General features: G+C 43.4%; 1 protein-coding gene across 1 annotated transcript in view; it reads right to left on the bottom strand.

The window, feature by feature from the left end:
* Positions 1-845: 845 nt before the first annotated feature.
* The window catches only part of ptgfrnb (prostaglandin F2 receptor inhibitor b), a 37,350-nt gene continuing 27,291 nt past the window's right edge, over positions 846-10,904 (bottom strand). The window contains exons 12-15 of the mRNA XM_058051799.2: positions 3,842-4,028; positions 3,650-3,768; positions 3,515-3,565; positions 846-3,005 (exon numbers count right to left, since the gene is read on the bottom strand). Coding sequence (XP_057907782.2) covers positions 2,893-3,005; positions 3,515-3,565; positions 3,650-3,768; positions 3,842-4,028 — 470 coding nt within the window. The 3' untranslated portion in view covers positions 846-2,892. The remainder of the gene's footprint in view (positions 3,006-3,514; positions 3,566-3,649; positions 3,769-3,841; positions 4,029-10,904) is intronic.

Raw genomic sequence — 10,904 nt, 5'->3', positions numbered from 1 at the left:
GATAATCTTTTCCTCCAAGTAAGAGAGTGCAGGATTTAAAGTGATTACAATGAAAAGTGGCCACCGAGCAGATGGATGCGGTGTAAACATTCAGTGTTGATCACATTGGGAACAAAAAAGAATTCATGTCACCTCTACTGTACCGCTGGTAGAACAAGCTTGCCGATATTTTCCGTATCCCTCAAGCTGCAACGGCTCACCACACAGCATCTCAGGAGGAGCGTAGGGGGTGCGAGCACGATTAGCACTGGAGAGCTGAAGAAGACAACAGCCAAGTTGTAACAAGAGCACATTACTAAATGATCCACGACAGGAGCCAACACACAAAGCAGGACCGGGAAACTGGGTCAAGCGGACCCTGAGAGAGCAAGCTCGAAAAGATGCCACTTTCCTCCACATGCAAATGAAAGCGAGCGGGACTGGCATTGAAGAGGCGCTAAAATCAAAGCCTGCGAGAACAGCCGAGGCTCATCTGCATTTTCAATCAAGAGCGAGGGAAGAGAAATTGGTGTAATGTGGAGAGGCAGGGAAAGATAGACGGGAGTAGAGCACAGGAAAAGACAAGCCGGTGACAAATGGTGGAAGACACCATAGCAGTGGCATAGCAGTGACAAGATGCAGCCCAGTGTTGAATAATAAAACATTCCGCAGCAACTTTTTTTTTCCAACTAAAAAAAAAAATAGATTGATCGCGTAAAACCCCCGCATGCTGACGAAAACCATCTCGTCCCACATTTGTCACCGTGTGGGAACTCTCATCACGACCACATCAGATGCTTTGGAAAAAAACCTCATTTTCAGCAGAGCGAGGGGGCCACTGTGGGGCGAGGCGGGCCAAGCACCCCAACGCCCGCCAACCAACCGGCCAAACAACACAGACGGCCTTATTTACACACTAATCCATCTTGTCTGCAAAATACACACATCCAGAGACGTCACGAAGAAACGCCAGCTTTATTAGAGCTGCTTGTTTGGGATAGAGGGGGTGTTAAACACGCAATTGGAGATCAGCATCTTACAAATTTATTCATAAAAAAATACAGTTCATCACACTTGTGGCAATAAAATGACAGAGCATGAAAGGAGGGAAGTCTTAGTGGCATTTTGTGTTAAAAGTTTAGCATTTGGCACAGAATATTTGCTGTATTGCCTGTGTGTGTGAAATAATGATTGCATATTCAGGTGGTCCTCATGGTTACGTACGCGCTGCCACTATTAATACTGTACAAAAAGAACTACTGAATACGTGTGAATAGAGTAGTCCCTCGTTTACCGCGACCATAAGTAGTAGGATTCCTTCTTTACAAGTGGAATAGAGCCATTTAGACATGAAATAACACTCCAATATTTACCTTTACACACGTATTACAGTAGACATAATAACAGCAATACCTCAAATTTGGGGTAAGGCAGTGGGGCAGTAAAATAAATTGAAAGTGTCATTGAAATTAGGCATCACGGAGGAACCAACATCGATAAAACATGTGAAAAGATGTGTGAATGTCCTATGAAACGGAAAGCGATAACAGCATAAGCAGCGTAGCGGTTTTAATATTGAGACGTCCTCCCCCGAGTAAGCCCGTCTCTCACTCCTCATAACACCCCCCAGTGTTCCTGGTAATCTTCTTAGGACTGTATTTGATATGTCTTTGGGAACGGAACTCGTACGTAACCCGAGGACTACCTGTGCTTCATTTGAATATTGCAGCCGCACTTTCATAGGCGCTGTCAATCATGCCCTGAGGACTCAGACTCAAGAGTGGAAAAACAACCGCTGCGCCATATTGCTCCTAAAGTTCAGACTGCATTTGATTGAAATACTATTTGAAAGCCCTATAAAACACACACACCTTGCAGCTCGAAACAAACACATTTCGCCGTGCATCGACGCAGACGGCCGACATGATCCGTCAACGCGTTCATTTCTTTGCAACACCCAACAACAGACGGCAGGAAATTCGGGGGATTTCTGGGATTTTCAGTTAAGTGTGGAGTAAACTTGCCTTGTTTCTCTTACAGACGGCACAGAGGAACTCTGCGAAGTGAAATATTTCAACCAGGGGCTAAATAAAAGGGACATTTCATTTTGGGGGGGGTTCACCACATGACAAGCCTACATTAGTGGAGTGACAGTACCATTTGGGAGCGTTTGATGTAACCCTGAAAACAGCTCCTGCTGCTCACTCGGTGCTATAAAACACACCATGCACACGCACGCTGTGCACATAACACACACACACAATATATTTCTGTGATGACATTGCGCACACGCACAAACACACTTGACTGCATGTCTCCTCGTGAAGCATAAAAATGTCTCTGACGTTAAAATCTCTTAATTTGAAAAAGACTAGAGCTGAGAATAGAAGGTAGTTATCGTCCATTTGTTAAGGTAGGAACACTCTGGGTTGGTAGTGCAATCCCTCGCACGCAGGCTTGGAGGACACAAAGCTTCTGCGGCCCGTTGTGGCACAACGCTTCCTCCCGAGTGGCCAAAAGGAACAAGGCTCAGGCTGACTAAACTGAACCCCCAAAGCCCAGCTGCACATTTGAGGGGTTTCTTCTTCTCCAGCCTGAGCCCTTGCTTTGTTAGTGTTTGGTGGGGAAGTGGTCCTTCCACGTGGCAGTGAGATCTCCTGTGTCTATGAAAGAAAAACTGAAAACTAAGATCTAGTTCCCAGTTGTAAGGACCCCCCCCTGCTCCTCCACTGCAGAGCTGTAATGGTTCCCAGCGCCCGGCGAAGCGTTACAATGTCTTCGTCCATGTTACTCCCAACGTCTTCCGCTTGGAAACAAATGGCTGTCCCAGAAGTCGTTGACGGGAGTGTGTCTGTTGTGCGCATTGTGTTTCCTGTGAGCGCTGCAGTGTGAAGGCGCAGGGGAAAGTGTTTGTCAGTCCATCTCCAGGTCCATCAGTTTGTTGCGTGAACGTGGAGTGTGTGCAGCGTTGCGGCAGCAGCACTGAGCGCACACCAGACCCAGGACCAGCGAGAACAGGCCGACACCTAGAGACAGGACAAGGATTATTCCAGACCTTGTATCTTCTGGTGGGCTGGTTGTGGCCCGCGGGCTGTAGTTTGCCCACGCCTGTTCTAAAATGATTTCTGCGTGGTTCCTTCCACCGCAAGGACCCTTTTAGGAAGCGTGTTTGCTGGCTAAAAATAATATCACGCTGTTCCTTTAGCAGTGTTGCTACTTTGAAGAGACTCCACAGCAACATCATGCTGCAGAGGAGATTCTACTGTCTAATTTATAGAACACCGCCACTCTGGCTCTGAAGCAAGACAAGCAATGCTGTCCATTTACAATATACAGACAAAAGTATTGGGACACGATCTTAATATTGGACAATGTGTACCATTACTGCATACCCTGCTATCCGCCACTGAGACACACAATATTTTATTGATTGTTGTGGGCTATATTAATCTTTTTGCCTGAATTAAATTGACAGTGCATTGACAATAGCAGAAGACATGTGGGTCTTTATGAGGGTGGATGAAGGTTACTTTACCTACTGATGCAGAAACACCATACAAGAGAGGCAACTTAAGGGACTCCCACACTGGAAGCAGAAAGAATTTGTCTCAGAACCACAGCAATGTCACATAACACAGAAACATGATGAAACATAAAGCCCACTCCTCACCAGCGAATCGGACCGTCAGGAAGATCCGTGATGACATCAGCTCCCCAGCTTGAGTCCAGGCTCCCGTGGAAGCAGACAGGTACCAGGGGGTGGCGACACAGTGATACTCCCCACTGTCACTAGAAGGCAGACCATATGGGGATTGTTACAACAACATAGCGTGTATGGAAACACCAGGGTACCCATACTCACCTATCATGAGCGCTGTGGATGTTTAATGTGTAGGAGTTTGCATCGTCACGCTCTATGGAAAGGTCGCTGGAAGAATTGCGATGCTCTTTCCTCACAACACCAAAGCGGTCAATGCTGGCTACTTGAGTTGTGGTTTCTGCGCCACGGAGACGTGTGAAAAACCAACGCACCACGTAAGCCACGTCGTCTGAAAAAGACACCAGGACCAGTTTTTGAAATGGCACAGAATGACAGTGGATCACGATCCTGCAAACTAGACAAAAATTCTCAAGAAATTGCTTTTTCCTCGCTACAATCCCAGCCATCTTTCATAAGACAACCCCGTCAGTACTGGTCATTCAAGATGATTTTCACTCATCTTTCAAGGCACACAGATTATTGTGTTGTATGGCTATATAAACATGGATGCTACCAGAAGAAACCAGTATAAAAAAGGTTGTTTATACCGTTTTCTGGGCTGCACGGCGGTCAAGTGGTTAGCGCGCAGACCTTACAGCTAGGAGACCTGAGTTCAATCCCACCCTCGGCCATCTCTGTGTGGAGTTTGCATGTTCTCCCCGTGCATGCGTGGGTTTTCTCCGGGTACTCCGGTTTCCTCCCACATTCCAAAAACATGCTAGGTTAATTGGCGACTCCAAATTGTCTATAGGTATGAATGTGAGTGGCACAGTGCCGGGGTACACCAGTCCAGGGTGTACCCCGCCTCTCGCTCAAAGACAGCTGGCATAAGCTCCAGCAACCCCCCGCAACCCTTGTGAGGATAAGCGGTAGAAAATGAATGAATGAATACTGTTTTCCATACTTTAGTAATCAGCAGGAGAACATAGGTAAGTTTCAGGACAATATCAGTTCCAGACTAAAAAAGCCTTTTGTGAAATGATACATTTCAAGCATCATTTTTACTTTGGACACAAATATATTTTTGCCTTAGCAACAGCTCAATTATCTACCCAACATAAACAACACAAAAAAGGTCCCTTTGTATTTACAAATACATTGTCCCAAATACTTGTTCCTGCAACAACCCTCCCCTCCCCCCCCAACAAAAGGCGGGGTAGCTACTGTATTCATTTCTGTCATTAGATGAATACATCAGCATAACAAGACGAGCAAGATCAAGGCATGCTCGGATTAGGTTTGGCGTGTGAGAACCCGAGAGACGTGACCGCAACCCTTCAAACACCTTTGGGATGAACGAGAGCAGACCCAGGCGTGGAATTGCGCATCAATCCACCTCCGTATAATCGTGGTTTGGATTTTCATGTGGGGTTTTTTTGGTTTTTGTGGTTGTTTACCGCTTCCAGACCCGACTGTGATAAGTGAATTTCTGTGAAGTAGAATTCCATATTTATAAATTGAATATTTTCATACTGAGCACATCAACCAGGTTTCCAACCTTTTAAATAATTTTTATCATTATTAGAGCTCCATCTCTGTGTGGAGTTTGCACGTTCTCCCTGTGCATGCGTGGGTTTTCTCCAGGTACTCCGGTTTCCTCCCACATTCCAAAAACATGCTAGGTTAATTAGCGACTCCAAATTGTCCATAGGTATGAATGTGAGTGTGAATGGTTGTTTGTCTATATGTGCCCTGTGATTGGCTGGCAACCAGTCCAGGGTGTACCCCAGCTCTCGCCCGAAGACAGCTGGGATAGGCTCCAGCAGCCCCTGCGACCCTCGTGAGGATAAGCGGTAGAAAATGAATGAATGAATGAATTATTAGAGCTCTCAAGACAATTTACTATAACACTCCTACGGCCACCTTTACACATGCCTCTAGTCCATTCACTGTGGGGATGACACTTCCTCATTGTCACAAAAACACCACCCGATGCATTCAGGGACACACTGCACACCACAAAAACGGTTTCATAATACACGCATGTGTAAATGTTAAGTGTGAGCACTATTTTTGTTGCTTGATGTTTCAGGTCTTGTTTTTGCAGGAAGCAGCTGATTGGCCCCACCCCTTCTTGGAGCATATAAATGGATGCAGGTCTGTTCTGGCTCTCGCTCTCAGCTCTGCCTCGGTTTGCGGCAGCCTTGGTTCCACCTCGGTATGCTCCAGGGCCACTCAGCTGCTTCCTGCTCGCTGCTGGCTTTACTCTGAGCAGCAGGCTGGTTTTTATGTTTTTCTATGAGTTTTTAATTTTTGTTTGTCATGCTGACCAGCTGTCCTGTTTTCGGTTTTGTTTAGAGATTTAGTAGTATTTGCCCTCGTTTCGGGGTAGCTTTGCGTGGACGTTTATTGTGCCTATTGTGAGATAATTCAAACCTGCAATAAAAGCCTGTTGTTCCCGCAATCAAGTCTGGTGCTTGTGTGCATTACAGCAACATTACTGACACCTAGTGACCAGTGTATATAATAGTACATGTCATCATCACGTCATATTCTGAATGCTTTATATTTGTATGTTAATTCAATTAGCCATTTATGTGCTTGAAAATGCTTATTTTAGCCCAAAAAATACATCCCATTTGCTTAAATATGAATATTTATGATTAGTGATAGGCTGTATTTAACCACAAAACAGCACGATTTATAATGGATATCTTTTAGAAAAGCATGAAATGATGAGGGACCGCTGTACTATTGAGAACCTAATATTTATATGACTGTACAAACCACTGTATGAGTTGCTGGCTCACTAACAGACCTGCCAACCTCGAAGAAATGTGATGTGTCCCCGGTGCCTCTCTCGCCAGCCCCCGCCCCGATACTTCAGAAGAACTGCCATAGACCAATTTGAGTAGGCAGTGACTATTTATTCCAAAAACATACAGACACCGCACAGGTCGAGTTTCCTCAAAATACCTTTGCTGTCAGCCTGGCACGTGATTAACAGCAGTGTATATGCACCGTGTTTAACATCAAAAGAGAAGCGTTACCTTTTAGATTATGGAACGGGAGCTATTTTTGTATTTTGGGTGCAGCCGTGATGTCAAGAATGACATACGCCTGCAGAGATCAGCCCAGAATCAGAACCTCCATAGCGGCTTAATCATTAACATGCACGCAGGGGGCGACTGCCTCTCTCCCGGGGAGGGTGAAAAAAACAGATGGATAGGCAGCATAAGAAAAAGGATGCTGGTGATGACAAAAGGAAGCAAACAGGGACGAGACAGAATTTATGATAATAGATGTAATCTTTGCAGGGGGGGGGGGGCAGAGCAAGCTTATTATTTCCAAGAGCAAGGGCTGGAGCGATGGAGAGAGAGAGAGAGAGAGAAGGAAGCACAAACTAGTCATTAGTGTGTCAGGGAGAGAGGAACTATTAGAACTGTACTGCTCCGACACACACAAACATGCACACACAAACAAACGTGCACGCACACACTAAATACCCCATGAAGCCTTAGTCATTCTCTGTCATTTAGGAGACAAATAGGCACTGCGGATGATAAAATAAAGAGAGGATTTGCAAATGACTGGAAAAAAAAGACAAACAAAGATGAAAAAGTGTTAAGGAGCAGTGGGCGTTAGGCGAGAAAATGATAGATGAAGGAAGGAGGTGGATAAGAGAAGAGAATGGAGCGAACATAATGAAGAGAAAAGAGTGAAGTCACCCGCAGCGGAATAATGAATCACATCTCAACTTCTCGCTCGCTCACTCACTCGCTCTCGCTGCTCCGAAAGGGTTTTGGGATTCAAGCGCTACGTCGTTAAAACACAGTCGTGGTACATGTTGGCCTGGTCGTACGATGGAATACCACCTCCAACATCCTTATGTATTGACATTTATCTATCTGTCAAATGTTTAATCAAATTAATGAATCTCGATTAACTCATTGAATCCCAGCCATTTTTCAAAAGAAACCCCTTCAGTACCGAACATTTTAGATCAGGGGTCTCAAACTCAATTTACTTGGGGGCCACTGGAGCTTGGGTCTGGGTGAGACTGGGCCGCATCAGGTTTTCCAAAAACCCCCCCCAAAAAACGCATTTATTAAAAACAAAAAAATTAAAAAAAACTTTGCTTTGGTTCCAATTTTATACAAGAAAAGCTCTGATAAAACATTCCACTGTTCTCAAATATCTTACTTTTTATTTTTCTACACAAAATAAGATGAAAAATAAATAAACAAATCAAGAATAAAGGAAAATCAATCAGTAATAAAAAAAATAAATATAATAATAATAATAAAATGGCAAATAATAAAAACATTGTGTATGTGCAATAACAAACATATTTTCCTGACATCACACAACTGATACTCCAAATCCAGCTATTGTTTACAACAGGGGTCTCAAACTCAATTTACCTGGGGGCCACTGGAGCTAGGGTCTGGGTGAGACGGGGCCGCATCAGGTTTTTCCAAAAAAAACCCCAAAAACGCATTTATTAAAAACAGAAAAATGAATAAACTTGGCTTTGGTTCCGATTTTCTACAAGAAAAGCTCTGATAAAACATTCCACTGTTCTCAAATATCTTACTTTTTATTTTTCTACACAAAATAAGATGAAAAATAAATAAACAAATCAAGAATAAAGAAAATCAATCAATCAGTAATAAATAAATATAATAATAATACGGCAAATAATAAAAACTTAAGAAACCACATATAGTTGGTGGGTAGACAAATTATTATACAACATATTGCGCAACTGCCGGGTCTTGAGACACATGCTAACAACTCACAAACTAGAGAGCTAGCGACCTAAACGGTTGCCTTCAAGTTATTTCCTTTAAACTTAAATAGCCAAAAACTTACCACTTCCACACGGATAGGGAGGATAACTATTAACAGTTATTTAACCTTTAACATGAACATTAATCAAACGTAATAATTTTTTTCTGGGTACATGATACCATACAGCATCCATATCAAACTTGTGCGGGCCGCAAGTTCATATCAAGGCGGGGGCCTCAAACTAGTGTCCTGCGGGCCACATTTGGCCCGCGGGCCGCATGTTTGAGACCCCTGTTTTAGATTATTTGGATCTTTCAAGACACATATATTGTGAGTTTTGTGATATTATAAGTGATATTGTCCTGAAATTTACCCAAGTTCTACTGCTGATTACTAAAGAATGGAATGGAAAACAGCAAAAACAATCTTTTTTTTCCTAATGAAAGACGAGAGTCTCATCTTTCTTTTGGAAAACAATATTCTGTGCCATGAAAAATCAGTCCAAATCATCTAAAATGGTACTGAGGGGGATACATTTAGAAAAACGGCTGGGATTGAATGAGTTAATGAAAAAAATTAGCTACCACCGTGAATGTGCTATTTGTGACAGCCCTACAGTCTGTCAACTATGGTACAGATTCAGAGATGCCAAGCTCATGTTTCCACTTGGCCGACGGAGCCAGGGATCAAATATCATGCTTCAAAATGAGAATGGGGGATGAACGTCTCACTTCACAGGGTTATATGGGACTAAATTGAAGGACGGGGGTGATGGTGATGAAGATGCCCGAGGACGGCAGAGAGAGGACACCGTGTTTTGGCGCTGACCGCACACACTGGAAACGTGATTCAGCAAAATTTGCTGAGGAGTGAAGGTCTGACAAACATTATTGAGAAAAGTCCCACATGGTTCCTGCCACCAAAAAATACCTGACCGAGCTTGACACCCCTGATCTCGGGCATGTGTGTGGAACTCAGGGCCGCTGTTTGGGAAAAAAGCAAGGTACCAAGCCGCATTACGGACTTTAACAAAGAAAATGATTACAACAATCTGCATAATTAAGCTATTCTTCGAGTTTCAGATATTCCTAAAGCAGCACTAATGTTGAAGTGGCCACAGTATCATATATTGCACTAATTATGCAGCCATTGTCGTGAAGGGTGCCAGACTCAGACTAAAAGTAACAATAATCTCACTATACCACTTTAAAACTATTTCGCCCTGTCTGTACAAAATAACATATTAAAAGAGACATTATATAAAAGACATTTTGTCTACAAACTCTTCCAGGTTATGTATCATGCAGATTGTGATGTTTTTGTGTGGATATAAAATATTGTGGCTTTTGCCGGATGTTGAGAGAATAACGAAGCGGTGGTGCTATACACATTGGTTTCCCCCCTCCCTTTTCCTGGTTCTTTCAATCAGCAATCAGGACACATTCACAACCTTAGAGATTATTAGAAGCTTGACATTTCATGCAGGAATGCACATTTCCCCCACACCGGTGTAACAAAGAATAGAAGTGACGATTTAAAAAAATGTTTGTCCGAGCCTGATAATATTATTATAATACTAAATTAGTGTGCAAAGTTAGTACGTTCCAATCCCAGGACCGCATGTATAGGGAACTGGGATAAAAGGTAAGTAGGTTGGTAACTTCATTTCTCAAAATCTGACCATACTAAATACGGTATATATATATATATATATATATATATATAGCCAGGATTATTGGGGCATGTCCTGCCATGTTCACAACTCCAAACAACGCAGTGATGAAGAAGATGAATGTGCTACAAAACAAAAAGGAAAAAAAGAAGAAGCCAGTTTCATCTCACACATATTGCCCATACAGTACACGAAGCTTGGTGGGCAAGGTGGGAGCCTTTTAGGCAGCAGGCCTGGGCCATCTATCAGTTAGAGCTCCCATCGGCACGAGCTCCAATATAAGGAGAGCATGTGGTGTTGATGAGCAAGATGAAGGATAATCAACTCCCGTGGCCTGGACTCAACATGACCTGAGGAGTGATGTGTGGCAAGACAGCAAACCGTGCATCACCGGCATGAAGGAAACTGGAAATGTATCCCACCAGGCATCCTATAATTGTTTCTGCTCAAATCATACTTTGTTTATTTCTATCATCTGTGTTAATCTTACACTCTATTGTGGCTATTTCTGCATTACACTTCAAAATACTACCACAATACGGGTCTTGTGAGACTAAAATGTGACTTCTTGTTGTCTTGTGGGCAGTAGTCCTGCGACAATAACAATTCTGACATGCATCTGGCATGCATACACATGCATCTGTAAAATAATGGACAGTGCTGCACTTTAGCTAGCTGCATGGAGGGTATGAGATCACTGCTGGGATACAAGAGACGCAAGCTTACTTTGGGGAAAAAGATGAAAGTATGAAGCAAAAA

This window comes from Doryrhamphus excisus, linkage group LG15 (genome assembly GCF_037039965.1).
Source record: "Doryrhamphus excisus strain RoL-2023G ecotype Guam linkage group LG15, RoL_Dexc_Guam_v1.1, whole genome shotgun sequence".
NCBI classification, from domain to species: Eukaryota; Metazoa; Chordata; class Actinopteri; order Syngnathiformes; family Syngnathidae; genus Doryrhamphus; species Doryrhamphus excisus.
This window is presented reverse-complemented; position numbering and strand designations above follow the sequence as displayed.